Here is a 12,117-nt window from a genome sequence, read left to right as displayed (position 1 = left end):
TCCTGGCTACGCCGCTGGACCAGTACACACAGCTTTTGAGCTCAACGCTGGCATCACCATTCCAGGGAGGTTGCAATCACACAAATCGAGACGACAGTACTTGGGAATGTCAATATCGCACTTTTCTCGGCACAATTTGTCAAATATTGGCGCTCCCGGCTTTGCTTGAAAAGATACAACGCTGCTCATCACCACAACGGACGATGTCTCGGCTGGATTAACGATGTCTCGGTTGAGTAAGGGAAAGTCGAGCTGGGCTGGATTAAGGCATCGCCGGAGGACGGAGGCGTGGTGAAACTCGCATCGAAGCTTGAACCCATTGAGCTCGAATCTACTGATGCCGAAGAAAAAGTTATATCCTCTTCATTCGAAGGAATAACGGCGTCCTCTAACGCTTTCCAGTCGTCAATACTAAACTCGTTCTTCCCGCTGTAGCGTCTAATCTGGGAAAGTCTTTTTTCTTCGGTGCATAAGCAGTACTGGGAGATAGAGTCGCCTTTGTTTCTCTGTCCAATGTAAGGACATAAGAAATTTTTACACGGACCGCTGCATAGCATTCGCAGAAATCCCGTCTTCACGTCTTAGCACCGAACCAGTCGCGCGGTGGGTGTGTCTGAGTCAAAAGTTACGTGGACGCTGGCGAAGAGTGCAACAACCAACAAGACTTTCATAACGAGAAAAGAATCAGAATACTTGGTTTAAGGTTTGATGAGTATATGTAAAACTGTAAACGCAAACTGATTGAAACTTTGGGAGACATCTCCTATAATAACTGCTATCACGGGGTAACCGGGAAAATAATTGGCGCTGGTAGCGAATTAAAATCGAAATTTAATTGGATTATTTCAATTGATATAGCCTATAAAGCTCGTAAGAAGCAGATGTTGATGTTGAGACTCACGAATCTTTTCGAACCCTTTCAAGGTCACTACCGAGACGCCTCCGATTCTTACCGAGTTCTTTGCGAATAACTTGAGCACCTGATCGATTCTTACCGAGTTCTTCACGAAAAACTTGAGCATCTTATTTATTTTTTACCGAGTTCTTCACGAATAATTTGAGCACCTTACCGATTTTCCAAAATATCACCGAGTGAGAAGGAATGAGAAAACGATTATTCTGATAATGACGTCGACCTCACGTGGACCGATCATGCCAAGAAGCCTTTAGTAGCGTGAGGCGCATTGATCCTGGCAAGAAAAATGCGCTTCAATCAGAGATTCTCAATGACGCGTTGTCTCTTGCGTCTAAATGGTTTAGGGACGGGGTGGGGAATGGGTATGTGAGAATGCGCGGTAAAAGAATCAGTATCCCTGGGGTAACGGGATGTAGGGGACATTCTTCTAAGACTACCGAGTTTCCCATGAGGAATCTGCCCCGTAACTAGAAGGATTGTGGGAGAGGGAGAGTGCGCGACAACATCAACATTTCTGTAGCTCAAAAGCCTATCAATGTGTTCGAGGGATCTTATTGAGGGGGGGGGGGGGGGGGGGGCGGAAAGGTTTGCGGTGATGCAGTTATGCCTTAATTCAGGTGAGGTTTTTCTTTTTCCGCGGTATTGCGGTTTCTCTAGGCTGCGAGGTTTACGGTTAATGACTTTTTTGACGGTTTTGCGGTTTTTGATGTTTTTCTGTGCGGTTTTGTGGTTTTCGAACCCCCCTTACGCCCCCTTCTTTATCACTTGCTGGGTTCTTAGTCTCTGTCGGGAATATTTGATAACTCACAACAGGATAACCATAAAGGAAAAAATCTAAATTTTTAATCAATTTTAATTTCTTACACTTCCTATTTACATTTTACAGAGAATCTGTGCAGTAGCAGAACAAATATATCATTCCCAGTCCCTCACGGCTGATCGTCCTGTCTGGCCTCCTCGATCTTGCGTCTGACGCCCGCGCAATTCATGGTCAGCGCCGCGTGTCGCATTTTCAGGTTCTCGATAGTCGCGTTTAAGTCGTCGCTCTGTATGACACAAAAAGAACTGGTCAAACGGACGGCCGGACGGAGATGCCTGATAGAAAAAATACACACATACCTGGTCTTTTCGGACTTCATAGTCGCGTAGCAACGGCTCGTTGCCTAGGAGACCGCATTTCTGCCTTAACTTGACGTTTTCGATTCTAAGTGCGTCACGCACTTGTTTTGTTCTTGTCAAGATGTCGCGTTTCTGCAAAAAAACCCAAAAGATTCAATAAGAAATGTGCATGGAATATTTATGTGTGTGAGAGTTTCCAGTTTTCATTATTACTCATATGTTGTAAAACTATAGTTAGTGTTTTTAAGAGGCTGGCTGTTTTATCATAGAAATCCTGGCCACTTAGCTGGCCGCGAGCCATTCTGAATTTTGTCGGACAAAAAGACGACCGAGGGAATATACATGTCATATCAAAAGCAATGTCACCAGTTTACTATCGGTCGATTACGTAACAGGAGTGAGTTCTCTGATGAACCACCCCCGAAAAACCAAAGGGTTTTTTTTATGCCTTTGCAGTATTTCCACGGGCTTTCGCGCCCACTGCACCTCCCACGGGTACGGGCCTTCTGGCAAGAGTGCTGCTTAAAACATATCTCTTTATCTATTTATAGAAACAACCTGCGCGGCCTGTGCCTCGACTGAACGCAAACTGGTCCTCTGATCTCCATTCTCCGCCTGCACGAACTGCAATTTCTCTTTGAGATGCGTCAGGACTTGAACGGTGGTCGTGATCTTCTTTCGCAGCTTTAGCAATTCCTACACAATAATATAACATTCAATCAGTCGGAAGGTTTGCACTATTTATAAGCATCCTGCGAACCCAGAGAAAAGAGGCCTTTGTTAATAGGCACTCAATCCCGAGAGATACCGGGTAAAACCGCGCTATACCGAAAAGAGCCCGACAGTTTCAATTCGTATCAAGTGACACTGGGTAATACCGAGTATTACAGAGCAGTTCCAAGCGATACCGAAAGAAACGTACATTGTGTTAACAGGGATGTGTTGGCCCTGCACTCTCCCTCTCTATTTGCTATGCGGTGTTCGTTGACCAGAGATTTGTGGTGGAGGGTGTAGGTGGTGGTGGTGTATGTTGTGAAGGGTGTTTGTGGTGGTGTATTTAGTGGAGGGTGTATGTGGTGGAGGGTGTAGGTGGTGGAGGGTGTAGGTGGTGGTGGTGTATGTAGTGGAGGGTGTTTGTGGTGGAGGGTGTATTTGGTGCTGGTGTATGTAGTGGAGGGTGTTTGTGGTGGTGTATTTAGTGGGGGGTGTTTGTGGTGGAGGGTGTATTTGGTGCTGGTGTATGTAGTGGAGGGTGTTTGTGGTGGTGTATTTAGTGGAGGGTGTTTGTGGTGGAGGGTGTTTGTGGTGGAGGGTGTATTTAGTGGAGGGTGTTTGTGGTGGAGGGTGTATTTGGTGGTGGTGTATGTAGTGGAGGGTGTTTGTGGTGGAGGGTGTATTTGGTGGTGGTGTATGAAGTGGAGGGTGTTTGTGGTGGTGTATGTAGTGGAGGGTGTTTGTGGTGGAGGGTGTTTGTGGTGGAGGGTGTATGTAGTGGAGGGTGTATTTGGTGGTGGTGTATGTAGTGGAGGGTGTTTGTGGTGGTGTATGTAGTGGAGGGTGTTTGTGGTGGAGGGTGTTTGTGGTGGAGGGTGTATGTAGTGGAGGGTGTATTTGGTGGTGGGGTATGTAGTGAAGGGTGTTTGTGGTGGATGGGTATTTTGTGGTGGTGTTTGTGGTGGTGTATTTAGTGGAGGGTGTTTGTGGTGGAGGGTGTATTTGGTGCTGGGGTATGTAGTGAAGGGTGTTTGTGGTGGATGGGTATTTAGTGGAGGGTGTTTGTGGTGGAGGGTGTATTTGGTAGTGGTGTATGTGGTTGAGGGTGTTTATGGTTGAGGGTGTTTGTGGTGGAGGGTGTAGGTGGTGCTGGTGTATGTAGTGGAGGGTGTTTGTGGTGGAGGGTATATGTGGTGGTAGTGTATGTAGGGGAAAATGCGGGAAAGGGCGTGGCTAGTACCTCATTCCTTTCCTCGATCTTCTCGTTGTATGTCTGATTCTCTATTTTCAGTTGTTCAAAGTCGATAAGGTGTAGTCCCTCTGCAAGTTCCTCTTTCGCCTTCAGTTGCATCTCACGTTTTTTCAGGCGGTTTTTCAGCTTGATATTATCCAGTCGAACCTGAGGTGACGACAAACCAAACGTTAAAAGTTTACGTGCAACCCGCCAAACCAAATGTAACCTCTTGCACCCCCCTCCCCTTTTTTTTACCTTAAATGTAACCTTTGCATCCCACCCCTCCCCTGAGCCTTATTTACCAGTGTAACCTCTTGCTCCTTCTTCATCTCGGCCAGCTCATACTGTTCAATGTCCTAAGAATACAAACACACAACAAATATGGCTTTGAGTTTTCAACTTTCAGAGTGTCTTTTGGGCAGCCTCACTCAGGCAGAATATTCACTCTCCTTTGCAGGGGAAATTCAAGTGGAAATTCTAGCCATACGCCTGAGACGCCTTAAATTAGGTTATTTAAATGTCTTTATCTACCTTGGGTGGAATGGGTTTCCCTGATCGACTGTTGATTGCTTGCTTCGCAACGTCAAACTTGAACTTAGTGAAGTCCGCACTGGTGAAAGAAAGGGCAGCATTTAATAAGTGCCTTGGGAGATATGGTTTGGACGTCTCAGTAGTCAGTAAAGGGTTGGAAATTATTTGAATATAAAACGTTAATGTTTCGGTAAAGGCTGTACGTTCACTCAAGGCTTGCTATGGCATATTACCCTGGGTACCAGAAGCTCCAAACTTCACTTGAAGCGGCGACAACGACTTCGCTTTGCTAAGTCGTTGTCGCCGCTTCGCTGCTATTTAAAGTGAAGCTTGGGTTTTCTGGTACCCAGGGTTTTGTATCCATTTGTTGTTGTCATATTGGCGCGAAGCTCAGAAGCTCACACGTAGCACTCACGTGTAGTACAAGCAAATCAGTTGAAGCAAAAATGATTTCCAAAACAAAATAAAAAACGTAATCGGTTAAAATGAAAACCGCGGGTGGCCCTCCTGGGCTTACGTGCTTCGCTGAGTGGTTGTTACCGCTTCGATGCTCTTTCAAATGTAGCTTGAAGCCTCTGGTACCCAGGGTGGATTGCATATAGAGTTTTAAGCCAACTAGATCATCCACATATCATCATTTCACAAATAAGTATATTTAAATTTTTTACACTTGGAACTAGCAAACGTTTGTCACACACTGTCAAATTTAAGCACACCCGTGCAAGTGACCCTATAACTGTGATATCCAAGCACTTTAAACAACAAATTCAACAAAACACATCTAATTTTCACACAATACGATAACCTCTTTGATAAAACATGGCGTCAAGTCACAAATCCCAAAGAAACATTGAATATGATCGCGGCACAGGGAATCGCAAGGTGAATCAGACTGTCTAAGGGGATAGCCCAAGGTATTGACGGTGTAAATAGCCAGCTACCCTGGGTACCTCCAGACTTCTCTCGTCCAGTGACGCTCATCGCGGCATTTTGGCTGAGCGTCACTGGACGAGAGAAGACTGGAGGCTCTGGTACCAAGGGGACAGAGAAAAAAAATGGCAAGTTTTTTTTCCAAAATAAGGTCTGGTTAACTTCGGTAAGCTTGAATTTTTGCATAGAGGTTCCTTTGTTATGTAAACCAACATATCAAAAAGTGATTTTTTCTTATGGATTCGTCTTCGAGATATGAGGCTCGAAGTGCAGTTTTCAAATGTTCAAAGTGTGAATTATCCTCGTTTTTAGGGAGAAGTCGGGCTCTAATCAGGAAATGAACCAGCTCGCTTTTAAATTTCTATAAAATTTGGAATTAAGCTTTTGGTCAGAGAACTCCTTGTATGCGGAATCTTCAGCTTATATATTGAGAATTGGAAAATTTTATGCCATTTTTTTGCTCTGTCTACCCAGGGTTAAATCCAGCATCGTCCCAGAGATCGTACAGTTGCACAAGTGAAACGTTCAACACCGCTGTTTGCACTAGATATCGGTTGAAGCTTTCCCAGGTTTTGCCTGACAGTCATCGCTTGTAGTTACGGATGTTGGTGGCAGCTGGTTTGGGACATAGTAGGTTTCGATGGACGACGTGGTTAATGAAATCTTGGGCAGTTCCATTTTTGGGAGAGGTGTTAGTTATCGCAGATAGCGAAGTTGAATCAATGGAAGTAGGAACTTCATTTTTATCCCAAAAGTTTGCCCAAGCTAAACTCGTTCTTACCAACGTACTATAGTGCTCATTCCCTCGTAGATATTATCTCGATCAACAGAAGATAGACTTTTCTTTTTTTAGTTTTTTTATATATTTCTTGTTTGTTTTTCACAGTGTTTGCTTAAGTGAGGATATAAAAAGTTATAGCAAACCGACGGGGTGAAAATAAAGCAATCAAAGCAGCTAACAATTAAAGGTATAATACTAGGGAAGTGCGCCTTTGTTTTGGAAAATGGAACTGCCCAAGATTTCATTCATCCCTGGGTTAGCGTTGACCAGCTTTCTAGGAACCCGGTCCTAGGTCCCCGAGTTCATAACAGCTACTAAAGCAATGTTTAAGATGCCGTCAAACAAAGTCGAAGACGTTATCGAGCGTAAGACCAGGGCCACGTATGTACGTTTGTTTTGTGCAGATATGCAAGGCATTCAAACGAGAACTGTTTATTAAAAGTTACGAATGCGTAGAGCTGAACTTTATGCACAATCGCAAACTTCGAAGTAGCATTTCTTGTGAAAACTACAAATTGATAGACAGTTGACATCTGTGTAACCAATTGACTTTCCATGTGCACTAGCGGTGCAAATGGCAATCAGAGGGCTCGTAGGCATCACCATACCAGGAATTGAACAAGTACACCAGTCAAAATGGCAACTCTTTGGACTTGCGCTAACGCACTCTTGCTGGCACCAGTTATCTGTCCGATGGCTACCCGGCTTAACTGTACAGATAACCGAATTGCTTGTCGGTGATTCGCTTGTCGGTGGGATCGTAGTCATTTGCGGAGAAGTCGTCGTACTTGGAGCGTTCTCTATCCCTTTCCAGCCATAAAGACTAAACTCGTTTTTCCCACTATAGTGTTCAGCCCCTAGGGAGTTTTCATTCTCGGTGCAGAAGCAGTACTGGGAGATGGAGTCGCCGTTGTTTCTCTGTCCAATGTACGGACAGTAGAAAGTCTTACACGGACCGCTGCATAGAATTCTAAGTGAGCCCTTGCGGGCCTCTTCGCATCGGATCAAACGTTTGTCAAGATTCACTGAGCAGCAAAACACGAGAAAGTGACATCCCAAAATGATGCATAAAACCTGAAGAACTGGTAACATCATGCTTTGAAACTGTCTAGAGTAAAATGAAATGAAATGAAACTTATTTTGAAATTCTCTTTAGAAATAACTCCTTATTCACGACTACAATTATCAGCTCCTAAACTGTAAGTCCCAGCATAAAAGACTGCAATGGTAAATGTTTACATTTGTATTCGACTTTTCTTACTAAACAAAGGGTCATAAATAGATAGAACTCATTTTAATATAAAAACTTCAGGAAGCAATTAACAGCACAGTTTCTATTTTGACTCCTTGGCTAGAATGCTGCCTTTTTAAAGCAAAGTCAAATTAATTTAAGTGATCTAATGAAGTTCTGTGAAGTGAAAATGAATGATTCGACTAATGAATGGTATTATTTGGGCTATCCTAGATAGAAAGTTAGTTTTCCCTTGATCGTTTAATCAGTACGCTTACCGACTTATATAATTATGTGAAATGACTTTTTTTCAATATTTATTATTAAGGAGTACTTGACAATTAAAATTAATTGACGATGTTTGATGTAGAATTAGTACCCTGTGGCGCTCTTAAAGATCGCTTAATTGAACAAGGAAGTCGGGGCCAAACGCTGGCAAATCGGATTTTAAGTAAAATGTAAAACGGTTCTTCTGGCAAAATAGTTATCAAAATATGCATCTTTCAATTTATATGGTCGCGGAGTCAGATGATTGAAAAGAATAGAAGGACAGTTATTCGATGCATTAGTTTAATTTCTGATAATGTTTGTAATTTAACTAGCGTTGGAAATGTTTAATTTCCTTTTCTGACAATTGTATATCCCGTCTTCTGATGTTGTCAGCAAATACACACAACAGGTGTTAATGCTACTTAAAGCAAATCAATGGGCCAGGAAATAGCAGGCACCATAGGGTGAATGCTATCGCAAGTCAAGACATTATCGTGCCGTTTCGTCCCGTTTTCTTTTCTTTTCTTGCTAATCCTTCTAAAACCCGTTTATCGAAATACACCGACAGAGAGGACGATATTGTTTCTTAATTGGTCACATTGCACTGACCTAGTTTTTTATTCAGAGCTATTTACATAAAGCATTCACGTAGTCTTATGTTCTTGAGCCCCACTTTCGCTGGAATCAAACTTTTAAATCTTGTACACCATCAACGTTTTTTTTTTACTTTTCTCTAAACCGTTAAATTTCCAACAATCTGTCCTTTCTTCTTCGATCTCCATGCGTCCCTTGCTTTCCAATGTTATGTGAATTAGCCAATCATACATTATACTATTATAAGACGTAATACTGAGTTTCCAGTCATAACTAAAGAGGGGACGTTTCCAGTGTAAGTCTCGCTTTCTTTTTAATAAACACCTGCTTTTGTTTTCATTCCTTTCCAAACCCCTCTTAGCATGTATCTGTTACCTTGATTTCTCAACAGCTTCTTGTTTTTCTTGGCATCTCGTCTTCAAGTCTTCAATCTGGGATTTGAAACTTTCCTGTTCTCTTTTCTCCTCATTTTGTAGCTCTTCTAGATTGGCTGAAGGTAAAAGAAATCATAAAATTTAAACAATGAATACTTTACATTTTTTGCACTATGTAAAAGAACCCAAAAAAAATTGACAATCGAAATCATAGATTCTGGAGCCAAATCCAATAGCAATGTTTTGGCCCCACTATGGAAACCAAACATTCCAATTCGCATAAAACATGGATGCATTATACTCCACCCTTAAATTGAATTGGATCCTGGATTCCTTTTTTTCTGTGATCTTTTATAACGAGGAGTGAGTGTACAAAAAATCATAGCCAGATATGCTGTTCATGACACATACAGTACATTATGTTATCTCTTTATTTGCCACCAAAGACACTTACACATGTATTTAAGGTATCTCTGTTCCTGATCTGTTACATTTTTCTCAACTTCTTGTTGCCTTTCATCACTCTAGAAAACAAATAACAGCTATTAGGGGGGAGGGGTGAATAGGGGTATGTCAATCCGGCGATCAGCTACACTTTCAAAATCCGAAATCTGTGCCCAAATTGTCAACAGATCCGTGATCAGCCATATTTTGAAAACCCGCCAATCCACTGAAATAATCATAAAAATCCGTAATCTGTGAGCATTTTGGGGCTGAATCTGCCGATCCGCATTCAACCCCCCCCCCCCCCCCCCCATTAGGCTATCACAGTTCTTTGGGTATAATCACCACTATGTATAGAAAAAAAATTTTATCAATAACCCAAACAATTTCATCCTCGGGGACCCAGGGCGTCACGGGGATCGGGCACACAGCAAGCACGGCAGGGGAAAGAAACTTTCTCGCGCCGCGCTTGCTGTGTGCCCGATCTCCAAGACGCTCTAGATTTACCTTCTTCTTTCGAAAGTATTCAGCTAACTTGTGTTGCAACTGAGCATTGAGGGACATAAGTGATGATCTTTCCTCTAGAGCTTGCTGGAATAGAGTGGTAAAAATAAGTTAGTTCATATTTGCCAACTCAACTCTTCCCATACAGTAAGTTTGATTAACCAGTAAGGTCCTGATCTAGAAGGGGAGTCAAGGGTGCCCGACGAGCTTTTTTCTTGATAAAAAAACAAAAGGTAAACTACCATTTCATATTTGTAACCACATACAATGAACGTGTACAGTGACTGACATTTGAGTGAACTCAGACTTACATGGTATTTCTCTATCAGCTCTTGTCGGTTGTATATTGGGACTTCTGGTTCAGAGTCTTCATAGTAGTCTTCATCATCTTCATACATTTGATCATCTGTTATAATATGAGAGTTTAAAGGAATGAAGAGTCAAAGGGGGGGATACAGGGGTAGATAAAGAGAGATTAAGAAAAGTTCACAGGCCCTACTGTTCATTTCATTACATTTTTTTTTTCACTGGGTGCTATGGAACACCTTGGCTGTATTTGCCCTAATATACCCTGCTCATTTTTGGTTATTCCATATTTTATGGAGCTTGTGAAAATAATGCTCTTCTCATAACTGTACCAATGTATGTGAATGTAAAAAAGCTTTAAACATTTTCTTATTTAAAAATGCACTTTCCCATTCAAATGTGTGTTTTACAAGAGAGCATTGATTTCAAGTCCTCAAAACATGAGCCAACCAGTTATAGAACTTCATTTATATCACCCTATTTATGAGTTTCCAGTGAAGGCCAGTAAGCCAATTAAATTACTTTAAATCTGAGCTCTTATAGGCAAATATTAGCCTTACACAGATGCCAATCAAACCAATCGCACCAAATAATTCCAATCTTGAAAATCTGTCAACTGTAGATCATTGGTGGCAATGAATTGGTAGATAAAACACACATACCCATGTCTTGATACTGCTGCATGGCTGGTGGTCCTTCATCAGGTACAGGTGACTGTGTGTTAGGAGGAGGGGTCAGAGTAGCGTCAGGAATATCAGTAGGTGGACCTGATGATTCTTTAGCTGTTGGGGAGCCTTCTCTTGAAAGAGGTTCCGCCACCTCAAGGGTAGGGTCAGTGTCTTGTTCTGGGACACCTTCATTCTACCATGAAAAATTGAATGCATTATTAGAGTATGAAAATAAAGATAGGAGAAAGGTAAGTTTCACTAGCTTACTGATCTTCTCCCCAAACAGTATGTTTGCAGTTTAGAAAGAGACCTTCATTCTACCATGAAAAATTGAGTGCATTATTAGAGTATGAAAATAAAGATAGGAGAGAGGTAAGTTTCACAAGCTTACTGATCTTCTCCCCAAACAGTATGTTTGCAGTTTAGAAAGAGATTTTTAACAAGATTTGAAGTTTTTCATGGATTAAGATTCTTATAGATAAGAAAGCATGATCAAAAAAAAAATTGATCATGGGATTTATATCACAGTACCTCTGGTATTGGTGCATTATCCTCAGGAATATCAGTAGCTTGTGGTTGGTCTCCCTCTTGTGGAGGCAACACTGTACCTTCCCCTGTAGGTTCTTCTTCCCCCTTTGCATCTTCTGCAGCATCAGTAGCTGGATTCTCTGCAGCACCTATTTGGGGCTGTGCTTCAGTTGTTGCTTCATCAGCCTGTGTGGCTGGAATTGCCTCCTCCCCTGCTTCTTCCTGCACCTCTGCATCTGCTGATGGTGCCTCAGCGGGTGCAGCTTCAGCTGCTGGAGTTTCAGTAGCCTCTGGAGGAGTGGCTTCTGTTGCCTATTGATAAGATACATACTGATAAGTGTTAACTTTTCATCGTGGAGGGAGAGGTGCAGATATCCCTTGAGAAAAAAAGTCGAAAGCAATTAGAAAACACAATTACATTACTTCTATGGGGAAAGGATTTTTATTTTATAATAATATGGTACTTCAGGTAAGCAATGTGAAGTCTAATTAACCATTTGTCTTTCTAATAACCATATAAGTACGGTATAGAGTAGAAGAAAATATTTTGTTAGAATAGAGATAGGTACACAATTTTCGATCAGAACTTGTGTTTGGCTTGAGAAATCGATCAATTACCAAATGATTTCTCAGTTTAAAAGACAAAGACATAGTAAAAGGCTATCTCATTTGTGTAAGCTAATTATAACAGGGGTAAAATACGTAAAATAACAAATAAACAAGAGAAATATACAAAACCTTTCCTTCCTCGTCCGCCATATTTTGTATTTGTTTCCAAGGTAGCCAGACTGACGTGGAAGACTGGGCGCTAAAGTTTGTTTGTTATTGATTCGATCGTAAAGCAATCGGAAACCATCTTTGTATAGTTTTAAATTTGCCATTTCAATGCTTTACTTCTCAAATCTAGTACAAGGCATCGAAATTTATGTAGAATGTCCAAAGGAAGTATACCTTTTACTCGTGAATAATATGT

The 12,117-nt window shown here is 41.8% G+C and overlaps 1 protein-coding gene across 1 annotated transcript; it reads right to left on the bottom strand.

Annotated features, from left to right (window-relative positions):
- Positions 1-1,739: 1,739 nt before the first annotated feature.
- LOC5511727 (coiled-coil domain-containing protein 96) lies at positions 1,740-12,020 on the bottom strand. The gene is made up of 13 exons (XM_048720018.1): positions 11,883-12,020; positions 11,148-11,456; positions 10,611-10,809; positions 9,954-10,048; positions 9,646-9,729; positions 9,149-9,218; positions 8,696-8,810; positions 4,515-4,593; positions 4,286-4,339; positions 3,990-4,148; positions 2,594-2,731; positions 2,036-2,167; positions 1,740-1,962 (listed from the first exon to the last, which is right to left on the bottom strand). Exons 1-13 carry the CDS (start codon positions 11,901-11,903, stop codon positions 1,846-1,848), a joined length of 1,572 nt encoding a protein of 523 aa, XP_048575975.1. The 5' UTR covers positions 11,904-12,020; the 3' UTR covers positions 1,740-1,845.
- Positions 12,021-12,117: the final 97 nt, after the last annotated feature.

The sequence above is a fragment of the Nematostella vectensis genome, chromosome 12 (genome assembly GCF_932526225.1).
Source record: "Nematostella vectensis chromosome 12, jaNemVect1.1, whole genome shotgun sequence".
NCBI lineage: Eukaryota > Metazoa > Cnidaria > Anthozoa > Actiniaria > Edwardsiidae > Nematostella > Nematostella vectensis.
The sequence above is the reverse complement of the archived record's forward strand: the minus strand, read 5'-3'. Positions and strand labels throughout refer to the sequence as shown.

Bases quoted from the DNA above. Each gene is read 5' to 3' on its own strand.
- LOC5511727 (XM_048720018.1), bottom strand. From the start codon at position 11,903: ATGGCGGACGAGGAAGGAAAG. The intron at 2,732-3,989 runs GTACTAGCCACG...ATTATTGTGTAG, and splicing joins AGATCGAGGAAAGGAATGAG to GAATTGCTAAAGCTGCGAAA. The intron at 2,168-2,593 runs GTTGTTTCTATA...GTTTTTTTGCAG, and splicing joins TCGAGGCACAGGCCGCGCAG to AAACGCGACATCTTGACAAG.